At 51.9% G+C, this 12298-nt stretch overlaps 6 protein-coding genes across 6 annotated transcripts; 4 read left to right on the plus strand and 2 right to left on the minus strand.

Moving 5' to 3' along the window:
- The first annotated feature begins 930 nt into the window (after positions 1-930).
- Positions 931-3815, plus strand: PV05_07211 (uncharacterized protein). Its single transcript, XM_013460010.1, has one exon. It carries the CDS (start codon positions 943-945, stop codon positions 2104-2106), a length of 1164 nt encoding a protein of 387 aa, XP_013315464.1. The 5' UTR covers positions 931-942; the 3' UTR covers positions 2107-3815.
- A 1263-nt stretch (positions 3816-5078) lies between these two features.
- PV05_07212 (uncharacterized protein) lies at positions 5079-6511 on the minus strand. Its single transcript, XM_013460011.1, has 2 exons — positions 5876-6511; positions 5079-5807 (listed from the first exon to the last, which is right to left on the minus strand). Exons 1-2 carry the CDS (start codon positions 6320-6322, stop codon positions 5391-5393), a joined length of 864 nt encoding a protein of 287 aa, XP_013315465.1. The 5' UTR covers positions 6323-6511; the 3' UTR covers positions 5079-5390.
- Positions 6512-6741: 230 nt separating this feature from the next.
- PV05_07213 (uncharacterized protein) lies at positions 6742-8777 on the minus strand. The gene is made up of 3 exons (XM_013460012.1): positions 8668-8777; positions 8300-8620; positions 6742-8252 (listed from the first exon to the last, which is right to left on the minus strand). The coding sequence occupies exons 1-3, from the start codon at positions 8737-8739 to the stop codon at positions 7707-7709; spliced, it is 939 nt and encodes a 312-aa protein (XP_013315466.1). The 5' UTR covers positions 8740-8777; the 3' UTR covers positions 6742-7706.
- Positions 8778-9267: 490 nt separating this feature from the next.
- On the plus strand, positions 9268-9727 carry PV05_07214 (uncharacterized protein; the record flags this gene model as incomplete). The annotated part of the gene is made up of 2 exons (XM_013460013.1): positions 9268-9379; positions 9450-9727. 2 exons carry the CDS (start codon positions 9268-9270, stop codon positions 9725-9727), a joined length of 390 nt encoding a protein of 129 aa, XP_013315467.1.
- Positions 9728-9786: 59 nt separating this feature from the next.
- PV05_07215 (uncharacterized protein) lies at positions 9787-10694 on the plus strand (the record flags this gene model as incomplete). Its single annotated transcript, XM_013460014.1, has 2 exons — positions 9787-10488; positions 10563-10694. The coding sequence occupies 2 exons, from the start codon at positions 9787-9789 to the stop codon at positions 10692-10694; spliced, it is 834 nt and encodes a 277-aa protein (XP_013315468.1).
- Positions 10695-10896: 202 nt separating this feature from the next.
- Positions 10897-12072, plus strand: PV05_07216 (uncharacterized protein). The gene is made up of 2 exons (XM_013460015.1): positions 10897-11076; positions 11137-12072. The coding sequence occupies exons 1-2, from the start codon at positions 10975-10977 to the stop codon at positions 11740-11742; spliced, it is 708 nt and encodes a 235-aa protein (XP_013315469.1). The 5' UTR covers positions 10897-10974; the 3' UTR covers positions 11743-12072.
- Positions 12073-12298: the final 226 nt, after the last annotated feature.

Below are 12298 nucleotides of genomic sequence, written 5' to 3' on the forward strand. Positions count from 1 at the left end.
GAGATAGAACTTTTGATTAGGAAATTTTGCAAACAGGACAGACCAGTCGGTGCCGGGCCCAGCTAATGCAGGTGTGAGGAGCAGGATGGAGTGGCGCAAGCAATCAGAAGCGACGGCGTGGCCGTTGCGGTGGCTGACCCCAGCTCCCACCGGGCTTACCTGAGATCTGGTTCGTGCCCTGTCTCCTTGAAAAGGAAGCTTGACACCCACCAAGGAGTCTTAGTGGTGTCAAGCAACGAATCCAAAGCCTTCTTTCTCCAGCTGCAAGCCTGATCCGGCGTGTCCAGCCCTGGTTCAACGCATGCCACCAGCCAACCCCCAACCCTGCTAAAGCGCGCGTAAAAGCAGGGAATTGAGCCATGTAAACAAACATTGGGTGAAGGCTGGAGACGATCAGATCACCGGCTGTCCTGGTCGGGACATCAGATGAGATGAGCTCGCTAATATTGATATTGCATGACGTTTGTTGGTATCTTCTTCTCCGGCCCGTTGCAGACACAAACCCAGTGTTTCGGTTGGAACGTTCCATGGTGGTCGACGGTGGTTTCTTCGCCTAAGAATAGATGCGCGAAAAACAAGAAAAACCAGATGGAGAGGGAAAAGAGAAGAGAACTTTCCTCGTGTGGTGCCCCTAGTGAGACACGTCTCCCCTGACCAGCTCCACACGCCTAAGCCATCCCGGTTCTCGCTATCACGTGCCAAGGCTGCTCGGAGGAATCCTGATGCAGTGTATCAGGCCGGTATTGAATTGCTCAAGGGCTGATCTCGCGTGGCAGTTCGTGTACCGTAACACGGGCATTACACAGTACAATCAAACTGGGGCCTCAGCTGCGTTATGGCGATTGAGGCTTGCGCCGTATACCATGGTATCCATTCGAGAAAAATCTAGACACCCGCCCTTCCCGTGTGCTGTGTATCCATTATTCGAATAACTGCCCATCCATGATCGTTCAACTCGAGATCTCTCTTACGCCATTTCGGTTTCCTCATCCTGGGTACAAGTGGCCTGCCGTAACAATGGCTCGTACAGCCTTTGTCGCGGGCTGCCTGAGCCTTGCAGTCTTGCTCCAATCAATACTTGCAACCGATGTACATGGGGCGGCCATCTCGACAAATTTCCCGGATCCTTGTCTTGCCCTAGCAGACGACGGCACTTGGTATGCCTTCAGCACGCAGACCGAGACGATCAACATCCAACTGGCTTCGTCCCCGGATTTCAAGCAATGGAAACTCCACGATGGCTACGACGCTCTTCCCGTGCTACCCGCATGGGCGCGTGAACACCCTCATGCCGGGGTCTGGGCACCCGACGTGAATCCACGGCCCGATGGAAGTTGGGTCATGTATTTTGCCGCCCTGACAAAGTCGCATCCCAGAAAGCATTGTATAGGAGTTGCGATATCACCCAACGTGACGGGTCCTTACACGCCCTTGGACACTACGCTTGTATGCGACCTTCCTGGCGGCGGTAATATTGACCCGAACCTTTTTCGTGACCCCGTCAATGGTCAAAACTATCTCGTTTACAAGACTGATGGGAATACCCTCGGCCACGGCGGGGCTTGCGGGAACACCAAAGACCCTGTTGTGCCTACTCCTTTGCACCTGCAATTGTTGAAGGCAACTGATCTCGTCACACCGATTGGCGACCCCATATATCTCTTTTCCAACATTGGCGACCTCAAACAAGATGGGCCAAACGTCGAACGACCATCCTTGGTCTTCCAAGAGTCAACCTACTACCTACTTTACAATGCGCAATGCTATGCAGAACTCAATTACCGCGTTGATTTCGTGAGCTGTGCCGTCGGCATCGATACCCACACTGGCATTCTCGGATGTGATTGGAAAGCCCTTAAGAAGGAGCAACAGACCTGGGGCAATCGTACGTTGCTCAAGACTGGCGACAGTGTCTCTGGCTTCACGCTGCATGCTCCAGGCAGCATGGATGTCAGCCCGGATCAGCACAAGATTGTGTTTCATGGTGACATCAATCTCGAATGGTTCAAACCAGATCATCCCCGCAACATACACCGTGAACGTGCCATGTATGCGGGTGAGATTGATTTTGTCGACTCGAGTCTTCGCGTTGTCGAGCTCTTCTGAAAGCTCGTGTTGGCCTTGCAGGGATGTCGCCAATTCGAACATGCCAGGCACGCATACTTGAGGTCACTTGCAAGAGAACATTCAATCCTCAAGCGCCGATGCGGGTCAGCCTGATCCCGCAATGTACTCTTGCTCGCTGTTGAGAAGCCAGGAACTGCAAACTCTTACCTGGCCAGCTCTCCACATACTATGTAATGTGTGCCGGCCTCCCAACCTAGGTTAAGTGAGAATGCAGGAAGCCCAATGTGGAGAGAATAACGTCGTTGGCCAAGCGCGCCCTTCTCGTCTGCAACACACGTTGACAATTCCACTCCCATCCCATAGGAAACGTGGTTTTGCCGCGTCAGGACTTACGTTGCCGAATTCCACCAGAAACGTGTATGGGTTGAGGTGGCTCCGAGTAGCATCAAGAGGAGGCTTGCGTCTGCAAGGAACAAACCAGACGATGTTGGCTCGCTACTTTCAGCGGACTTCGTATCAACAAGGGCGTTCCGTACTCAAGGGAACGTCAGACTGAGTCGGATGCAGAAACATCGCCTTGGTGTGACTGGGCACCTTCTCCTGCTTCTTGCAGTTCCCATGGCGCAATGCTTCTGAGCAGCTCCATCTAGGACGCCATTGCTGCAGCTCCTCGTGGCGGTCAGCAATAGTTGCCGCTGCCAGTGAGGCTGACAGTGATCACTTGACTACTGCTGAGCTCGGACCTCGACCGGCGAATAAATAGTCGAACCCCAGCCTCGCTCCATGATCTTCAATATTGTTGGTCCCAGCTCTGCAATACTAATTCTAATATCTCCGCTGGAACTTGGAAGAATACATGGAACAAACCAGTTTTCCACCTGAGGTCATTTATCGGATCAAACTGGCCGTAGTGGCTGGGCTCATACAGATTTCGCAGCCGCTATCACAGCATTCCATTGCACGTCACAGATACAGGCCACGACAATGGTCAGTTGATCTCCTAATGCACTTGCCGGTCCGTCGAGCTTGCTGCAGCTCTAGTCCAAACCTCGTAAACTACTCCGTAGAACGGTGAGAAAATCAACATACATAGTTGAGAAGCCTCGTTCTGCTAAGAAGCACCTGGCTGGGCATGCGGTCCCTTGCTCGCAGGGTCGAGAATCATTGGCTCAAATGCACATTCACATGTTCAATGCAGGTCTCTTCTGAGATAAGAACGTCACTTGATCCTATTCGATGGAAATGTCAAGATCTTAGCTCGGATAGCACCTCGTGGTGGAGGGAAAACTTGCAGCAAGGCAGGCTAGCCTTCTGCAGCCAAATCAACCTCACTTAAGCACTCCTGGGTCTCCTGCAGCCTGCAGCCACCTAAACCTGCAGACAAGACGGTTCTCCAGTTTCAGGCCAACGCCAGCTATGCAACCTGCACAGTTAAGGAGAGCGTGGGATACGTGAAGCAGAATAACAACTGTCTCGATGTTCTGATAGCACGAATCAATGCAAGGCCGTTTAAGAGGCTAACGAAGTAGCTGTTCCAGAGGCACAAAGGTTAGTGTCACTGTTTCTTTCCTTCCAATCCACCTTGATCTGGCTGCAAACAAGCTTCTACTCGCGTTCCTTCCCGTCCTTGACCCAGCAACATGTCATGCAACCGTTGACCACTTGGTCTTGACTTTGGCAGCTGCGTCCCCCAAGGCAGTGTGGCATACCGGTACTTGATACCTGAGATGACTGCTGAGGTGGTATTCATGAAACTCACCACGTCACAGCCGTGAAAAGACATGTTTTTACGGGCAAACCGCCAGCACGAAGCTAGAGATACAGAAAAATATCAGTTTCAAATGACGACGCAGGCTCCAATACCTATCAGGCAAGACTCCATGTCTTCCATGTTGATGAAGAGGGCAGCGACTTTCTCAGCAACAGAGCTTCAAGCATGCGGCTGATTTCTCATACAACAAACTTCTCATTCCATTTCGGCAGAAGTCAAGCACGTCTCTTCTTGACAGAACCATGCGTCGTTGTTAGTACGCGTGGTCACTCCACCTGAGAAAACGTCCACAACTCCGCGTCCGCGACTGTCAATCTTGGCCTGACAGGACACCATCAAGTTGGAGCACAACGACATTATACACGTCACCCATCAATCTCCACCAATTCCGTCGACGGACGCTGCGTGCTACAGCAATCACCACATTCGACGTCAAGACAGCTCCTTTGATATCTAGGTTGGGCCGCCCTCCGACAAAGGTGTGTTTTGCCGTGGACGTCAGAACGCTGTGGCAAAATGCAGCCTATCCGGGACAATAATAATGTACTTCTGTTTGAGGCAGAAGGGCAGATATGCAAAGCCGCCGGCGAATGTTTCCAAGATGCCATTCCGTTGCGACAGGCCCTACACACCCAGATGATGTCTGCAGCTCAGAGACCGCGACAGCCGTCGTTCAGAGCAATCGAGGCATGCACATAACTGGTGGAGACCAGTTGTAACGAATGTCATCCTCGCAGGGCCTTCACATGGCCTGTGGCCCGGATAGAGCTCCGCGGCCTACCATCGAACAAGGCGAAAATTCCTGGATAATGCTCTGCAGGCACCACCAGTACATTTGATCGGGTGTTGCCCTTATGTTCCTAGCTCCCTTGATGTGAGGTAAGTCCTGACTTGTGCATGTATCATTGAGCAGCTGGCCGGCAGCCCATGTCCGACGGCCGCCGAACGATAGAACTCTGACACACAGCATCCACAGGAGCAATCCGGATTGTCACTTCGAATCTGACCTATACGTGCCGTCCTCCCTGGGCGGACTGAAGAGGGATTGTTTTATTAGGTCAACCTTCACATTTTCGCCAGAAACAATCTCCCAGAAGCCGTGGGTAAACGGTCGATAGACCAGATTTAACTCCGTCCATTAACAAACATGGTAGGTGTTGGCCCATATGAGGGCTGCTATAGTTCTTGAGTTTGCAGGAGACAGAGCACAGCAAGCACAGCGAGTGGGTATGTCAATGCAGTCGTTTTGCGTTGATAACGGAAGCTGGGTGTAGGACTCAGAGAAAACTAGGTACTAAGCATTTGCACACGAAAACCGTTTGTTCGCCATAACCTTCAGCTCGAACTCCGCTTTATTTTCCCTGTCTCCCATACCGATGAACCATACTCCCGTACCAACCAGGGAGATTTGTACGTTGCTACTTGACGATCTCTGCCGTGCCGTCTCTGGTAGGATTACATGCGTGCCGCTGCTGTGCTGATACGAGGCCCAACCCTTGCATCTAGGTTACCTCGGGGCCTCCATCCTCGCGATGCTGGTGTCAAGCTCATTTCAAGAGACGCCGTCGCCCTTCTCATGACCCGCATACCTAGCCTTCCTCGCCTTGGCCATCTTATTCTCGAGTAGAATACCAGCGCCACCTACGGCGCAGCTGACAAGCTCCAAAACCAACACCGCAACCATGAACCCGACAGCGACCTGGCTTTCCATGCAAAGTCTCTCGAAGCCCGCAGGGACAGGCACGCCATCGGACAAGTACACGGGGATCTGCAACGACTTGGCGTCCGAGGTGAACTTCGATGCACCGTCCGAGAATTTGCACGTCCATGATTGAAGCGACTCTCTCGCATGATGCTCAGAAGGAGTGGTGAGTGCCGTGTTGAAGGGGATGGCAAACAGGCACAGGACGAGCCCAACAAAAGAGGCCCCCACAAAGACAATATTATACATCAATGTGCGGGAGTACGGCTGCAACAATATATCAGTATCAGCGTGATATTCCTGCAGTCTCACCAGAACGGCCAGGTTAGACATACCGTTGGGATAAGCGAGAAGACCAGGTATCCCAGATTGACCGCTATGAGTATAGCAGCAGGGATGAGGATCGTCAGTGTCGGTTTGACGTCGACGTTACGAGGCCAGAGTGGCAACGAGTACTCCCTGCCGAAACGTGTCTCGTTATAGCGATCCAAGACATGCCCTGCGCATCCGAGTGCAGCGGTGCTGCTCGCAATGACCAAGAATGCCAGTCCGAAGCGAGTCCACCGGAGTAAATGTGCTTTTGTCAGGTATCCGGATTCTTGTGTCGAAGTCGCCGAGTTGCGCGAATGAAGAGAGGAGGTCAGCAGAGGCGAGGCATTGACCATGAAGGCTGTAGTCTCATAGGGCGTCGGGGGTTCCAGCTGTTTCCTGGTGCTCGACCGCGATCTAGCGCTGCTCGAACCAGGACGGCGCTCGGAAGAAGTAGGGCGAGAGTTGGACATAATGTTTGCAACCCTTGCGAGTAAACAACTGATATCAAGGAACGATTGTTCGTAAACTGAGAGTGAGTGTGGTAACTAGTAGGAGGCAAACCAGGCCGAAGATTGAAGGCAAGAAACGGGTATGAAAAGTGAAACCAAAAACGCAAGGAGAAAGTCAGAAGACGAGGCCAGGATCTTGTTACTCCAGACAGTACATATGTTCATGGACTCTTCTTAGATATTGCTTTGCCTACCTCCTTAGCCCGACGAGGCCTGACATCAGCATTGGTGTAGAAGCGCTGGACCCCTTCGAAGGAATATGCTGACAATGATGGGCTGTTTCAAGTCAGGCACATGGCAAATCATGATAGGTACAGAAAGACGCCTGTTGGGAATTACTGGCGGCTACAAGTGTACAAGAGAGATAGAGAGAGAAGGGAATCAGAGAGAGATGAAGTGACCAGCGGCTATTGTCCTCTCTGCTTGGCATGATACTGCCATGTTATTGGTCTGAGGGATTGAGCAGGCCGGCTTCTCTATTTTTGGTGGAAGCCCGAATGCGAGCATGCAGGAAACCCTGCAACCTGCAAGTCCTCCTGCACGGATTTCGAGCTTGTTGCCGATCAACACCTTGGTTCGCCTATCCCTCCTGCTCGTCCAAGGCTAGCCCTCCAGTGGCCCTCCTCCAAGCTGCCATCCATTTGCCAGCCAATTCCACCATCACGACCATCTTTGATCGAGGAGGCATCGTCTCGCTTTGCGATTGGACCTCCTGCAGATCGATATCCTCGTCAGTATCTTGTGCTCGGGATTGGCTTATCTGTCCCTCCATCGGAATTCAGATCCCCAGTCGACCAACTCCTCAGTATCATCTGGCGGAAAGAATGCTACTTTCCTGCTTTCCTATGCAAAGACACTAAGTCGGTTTCATCTGGGTCTCTCGTGCGGATGAGCAAGTTCGGTCAGATGAGAACCTCTTCCTTCCAGGGAGCCACCTTTCCGGCAACTATACGCGTCAACCATCCTCAAAATGGTTACACTGGCAGCAGAATGGATGATGCTGTTGTCCCGCATTAGTCCATAAAAGAATCAGACCATTACCACGCTTGGTCTTGGACTGTGTTAGAATGCTGTTTTCGACATGCTGTCCCCGCCCTCGACGAGCCCGTGACCCCAACTTCATGCATAACATCTTGCGTTGTTGGTGAATCAACTTGTTCATGCCTTCCAAAAGAAGTATTTTCCGCAGTGGGTTTAGGACTTCGGAGCAATATCTGTGTCACGCAAACCAGTCTTGTGCCTGGGAGTGCGAGATCTGAGACTCTTCCCACCTGCGGGGTAGTCGTTCACGGTTCCTGGAACCGAAAATGCGGATCCAGGATATATGCGGTCCCAGTCACCGTCTTCAGGTCTGATCAAATACCGACGCCACCTTTTCGAGGGCTTGCACCTCCTCTGCGTCGATTCGCCTATCAGACAGAAGGTTGAAGTTTTCTGCTGGTTCCATACCATTGCGCTCGAGCCGTGACCATGTCCGTTGTTCGATGTAGCCACGCCGCTCTTCTTTGATTTCCTCTTTTGCGCTGTTCAACCTCGCGTCCTTGTCAGAAGCTTTCAGTGCTGCCAATTTGGGTCGAAGTTCGGCGAGGAGAGATCGAAGGGCAGGTAGCTGTGACACTGCAAATTTGGTGTTGGTGGTCAGTGGCTGCTGATCTGGATTTTCCGTGACCTTCAGAGACTGCGCAGCTAAACCATTCATCAGGAAAGATAGGTTGTTTGCTTCTTGTTGCGCACCACCGACAAGCCCACGTAGTTGACTTAACATTGCCTCGTTGCGGTTGTGTTCTTCCTGGAGTTTCTTGGATAGCGTTCGGGAAGCCGCTAACTTGCGCCTGAGTAGCTGTACGTCCTCGACAGTGGTGGCATGTTCGGGAGGAGGGTATGATATGTCCTGTACTGTTAGCCAAGCACAACTCCCATCCTCAAGTCCGGGCTCACATTGTAGTGGCTAAGGCGCACCCAGTTGACGAGGTCCGCAGGCACAGACAGGATGTTTCGCAGCACGTAGATCTCGAATTTGTCAAAGTTCTTGTCCACGGTGGAGTTCAACAATGTTTCGAGTTTGTGTAGGCCCTCCTCAATCTCATGCTTTGCCTCTGGAAACTCGACCTCTCCTGCACTATGAACATCTGTGCGTGTGTCTTGGACAGCCTTGAAACCCAGCTTTTCCGGCGGTGTCGATAGGAGACCGGTTTCCAGACTTCCAACACCCTGGTAGACAAAGTTGTTGACTGAATTGATGATGTCGTCGATCAGGGACTGGGGAGTTGTTAGTGTTGTCCATTCTGCAAACGAGTCCCACTTACCAGGGGCGTATACTGCAGATGTTCAGTCAGTAGCGACGTCGCTGCTTGCGATGATGCTCCCATAGCCACCATGCCATTCGTAAAGCCTCACAGCAATGTTCTAATGGTGCGCCAAAATGACGACTCGGTCATAACAAACCGGAACGCGTTCAACAGCGCCAAGGAATACTCGGCACGCGGGTCAACCTGCTTTCGGACGAGGATGATGCCGCCCTGTGACAATCTTCCACGTGAACATTTGTGATTGGCTGCCTGAGTGAAAGAGCTGCGCCGCTACAATGTGCAGGAACAGAACAGATAGTGGTTTCTCGGTCCTACTATGTCAGTATTCCCTTACGGGGAGGAAACGAACGAAGGCCAGCTTTGTCGGGCCTTCGTCAACCTTCACGCGAGTTAGCGACTAGGATGTGACCCAACTCAAAAAGAAAGATCCGGCCGGCCGGCGGACGAACCGGCGGATTGGGAGTGTCATCGAGTTCGAACAATTAAATATAAAGCACAGAAACTAAGACAGCTCGTGCAAGCAAGCAAAGCCTGACGGGTTTTATGTTAACTAATTTTGATTCTGTGTCACACTCGAAATACAATCCGCATGAGAAGATGACCCCGAACGCCGAGTTACTCGATAACATTTTGAGGAAATACGTCGACAGCGAAGGAGGCTCTGCAAAATCCCTTCACACCGCTGGGTTCATAGTGAAAGACGGCAATGGTATGCTTCTGAAACGACAGGTCGATCTTCTCTGGGTCAGGCTCCGCTGACAACACCACTCCATCTTCAGGGCAGACCCTGTACTCCAATGCTTTTGGAAAGCTGAGCCTTGATGACAACTCGGCACCTTTCACAACAGACTCGGTCTGCTTCGTGGCATCTTTGACCAAGCTCGTTACAGCCGTGTGCAGTATGCAGCTGGTAGAGAGGGGTATGATCGGACTAGATGACGACGTTGGAGAGGTGGTACGAGAGCTTTCGAATCTGGAGATCTTGAAAGGGTTCGATGATGAAGGGAAGGCAATTCTGGTGAAGAAGACCAAGCCTATTACTCTTCGGTGGGTTTAGCCATGACCCTTGGAGAACGAGATGTCAAGACAATGCCGCCGAGCTCTCTGGCTAATTGAATGAGCAGTAATCTGCTGACGCATTCGAGCGGGTTCTGCTACGACAAATTCGACCCCGACATGGTGAAGTGGTCGGCATCTATCGGTCGCTCCGTCGACTGGCAATCAAATACTATCGAGGGCTTTACGTTCCCTCTTAAGTTCGAGCCTGGCTCGAGCTGGACGTATGGCGTAGGATCCGATTGGGCCGCAATCGTCGTCGAGACTCTCAGCGGCAGCACTCTGGAAGAATACTGCCAGCATAATATCTTCACACCTTTGGGGCTCTCGTCCTCGACGTTTCTGATCTCACAACATCCACAGCTCGCCAGTCGCCGTGCGTCAGTTGTCTATCGCTCAACAGGAAAAGCCACTTTCCGGTCGGGTAGCGACCCTGGTCCGCGGGCCCCTAAGCAAATCGGTGGCGGCTCGGGACTGTACACGACCGCTGAGGACTATGCAAAGTTGCTAGGGGCTCTCGTGAGCAACGACCCGAGGATCTTGCAACCCCAATCAATAAAGGAGCTATTCCGGCCGCAGCTCATAAATCCTGGAGCCCTGCAGGCCTTTTGTGACGGGCCGTCTCATAACTTGTTCTGCACAGAATTTCCGCGGGGACTTCCTGTAGACTATGCGCTGGGGGGGATGGTGAACCTTGAAGACGTCGCCGGGAAGCGTCGTAAAGGGAGCATGATGTGGAGTGGATATACTAACCCCCACTGGGTAAGTCATCCAGAGTGATGCTGGCTGTTGTATAAATTGAACAAGAAAGAGTACTAACAGTGTTCTTCTTCAAGTGGATCGACAGGGAGACGGGGATCGCAGCTACGCTGTTTACACAGACCTTGCCACCTGGGGACGGAGTTGTCGTAACCCTCTACGATGAACTTGAGAAAGTGGTCTATGAAAATATTCTCAAAGAACAGTAAATCCAATTCTCTGTCCATGCATTCTCGACGGGAATAGGCAGAATGGGTGAGTAGCACGTACCTTGGGTGGTTGTCAAAGCACCAGAGTCGGGGTGAAGTGCCAAGGCTGTTGTTGTTCTCAGATGGGACTAGTTAGACGCTAGTGGTCTTTAGAAAACAATCAGAGTAATGACACCTTCCCACCGCTTTCACCCGCCGCCAACTTTGGTCATCTTCTTTATCGACCGTCAAAAGACCTTCGCATTACAACAAGGCATCCTGCGGTGCGGTACAACTCTTCATGATGGGAGGCCCAGGCTCTGGAGGTTACAAGAACAAGCCGGGGGATACTGAAACCCATTCAGCATGGGACATTATCCCTCAAGATCCCACTGGGACCCAGGTACATGTCATTCTACCCTCATTCTCTATTCATCCTACACCTCGCTGACGTCCGTTATAGAAGCTCGCCCAGGTACGATGCAAGTACTGTGGCCGGGAAATGGCTCAGCACACCTCGCGCCAACGCGTTCACCTCCTCGGCTGTCAGGCATACCTTGATGCGATGAAAGAGCAAGGCGTTGAAACAAGCATCACGCGTCAGGCGGCGGATCCAGCGGCTTTCTTCCGAACGGCTGACTGGACTCAGAAGTCGGCGGAAGCAAAGGCGCCAAAGGTGTTGAAGATGCAGGAACACTCTACTGCTGTGCGCATTCAAGCTTTGGCACTGGGCGAGGCGAGCATTTCATCGGAGCGCATTCAGGAAATCACGGGCATGGATCCTAAAGTGTTGGCTGGTCTCAGAAGACTTGCGCGCGAACGTGGCTACGACCCGTCTGTGTCTATGCAGCTCAAGGAAGAGTATGTCTTGGATCCACCAAACAACAGCCGTCCACGTGGTCGACCAAAGAAGAGAAAGCCAGAAGACGACGTCGATCCTGCTTTGACCAACATGCAAGATACTACTCAGGGCACTCCAACTTTCACTCCAACCCGACAAGCAAGCAACCTTCCGCCAGGTCAATGGGATTTCATGGCTGCCACTCCTTCCGGCTACACAATGACTTAGGATGCTGTTGTGGCAGACAATGGCAGAATTGAACCACGAATTTTGACTGATGGTGTTCATGTTGGCGACCAATCGTCCGCGATTGCAAGGAGTTCGGGAGAATCTTAGTGATGGCATTCATGGATGGCGAAAAGTGTATGGAGTGCTTTTATCATGCTGTTAAGAGATGTCGAATGCGACGACGGCGGTTCTGAGTAGTTTTGTCACCAGACTGCTGATAAAGGATATCCCAGAGAAGCGACGGCAAAGAAGTCATGAAGAACACCAGTGAACCTGGTAGCAGACTGTAACAGTCTAGCAAATAGCTAATCAACAAATCTCAAATTCACATCAGTGACTAGGTCAAGGCTGCTTTGGGGAACAGCACCATAGTCCTCGGCAAGTTACAGCAAACCTCCATTTGAACCCCCCATCACTTTCGGCAAAGACATTCCCGGCTCACTACTACGGACGCGTAGTATTCTCTCACCTCTTCAAGACTATCAGAGTGGCTGCGCCCTAGCTCAATGAAGATTTGCTATGTGTGAAACGCGGGAGATGCCACACCCGAGATACG

The sequence above is a fragment of the Exophiala xenobiotica genome (genome assembly GCF_000835505.1).
Source record: "Exophiala xenobiotica strain CBS 118157 unplaced genomic scaffold supercont1.4, whole genome shotgun sequence".
NCBI lineage: Eukaryota > Fungi > Ascomycota > Eurotiomycetes > Chaetothyriales > Herpotrichiellaceae > Exophiala > Exophiala xenobiotica.

Bases quoted from the DNA above. Each gene is read 5' to 3' on its own strand.
- PV05_07211 (XM_013460010.1), top strand. From the start codon at position 943: ATGATCGTTCAACTCGAGATCTCTCTTACGCCATTTCGGTTTCCTCAT.
- PV05_07213 (XM_013460012.1), bottom strand. From the start codon at position 8,739: ATGGTGGCTATGGGAGCATCATCGCAAGCAGCGACGTCGCTACTGACT. The intron at 8,621-8,667 runs GTAAGTGGGACT...ACAACTCCCCAG, and splicing joins ATCTGCAGTATACGCCCCTG to TCCCTGATCGACGACATCAT. The intron at 8,253-8,299 runs GTGAGCCCGGAC...CTAACAGTACAG, and splicing joins TGCGCCTTAGCCACTACAAT to GACATATCATACCCTCCTCC.
- PV05_07212 (XM_013460011.1), bottom strand. From the start codon at position 6,322: ATGTCCAACTCTCGCCCTACTTCTTCCGAGCGCCGTCCTGGTTCGAGC. The intron at 5,808-5,875 runs GTATGTCTAACC...ATATTGTTGCAG, and splicing joins TCTTCTCGCTTATCCCAACG to CCGTACTCCCGCACATTGAT.
- PV05_07216 (XM_013460015.1), top strand. From the start codon at position 10,975: ATGATGGGAGGCCCAGGCTCTGGAGGTTACAAGAACAAGCCGGGGGAT. The intron at 11,077-11,136 runs GTACATGTCATT...CGTCCGTTATAG, and splicing joins AAGATCCCACTGGGACCCAG to AAGCTCGCCCAGGTACGATG.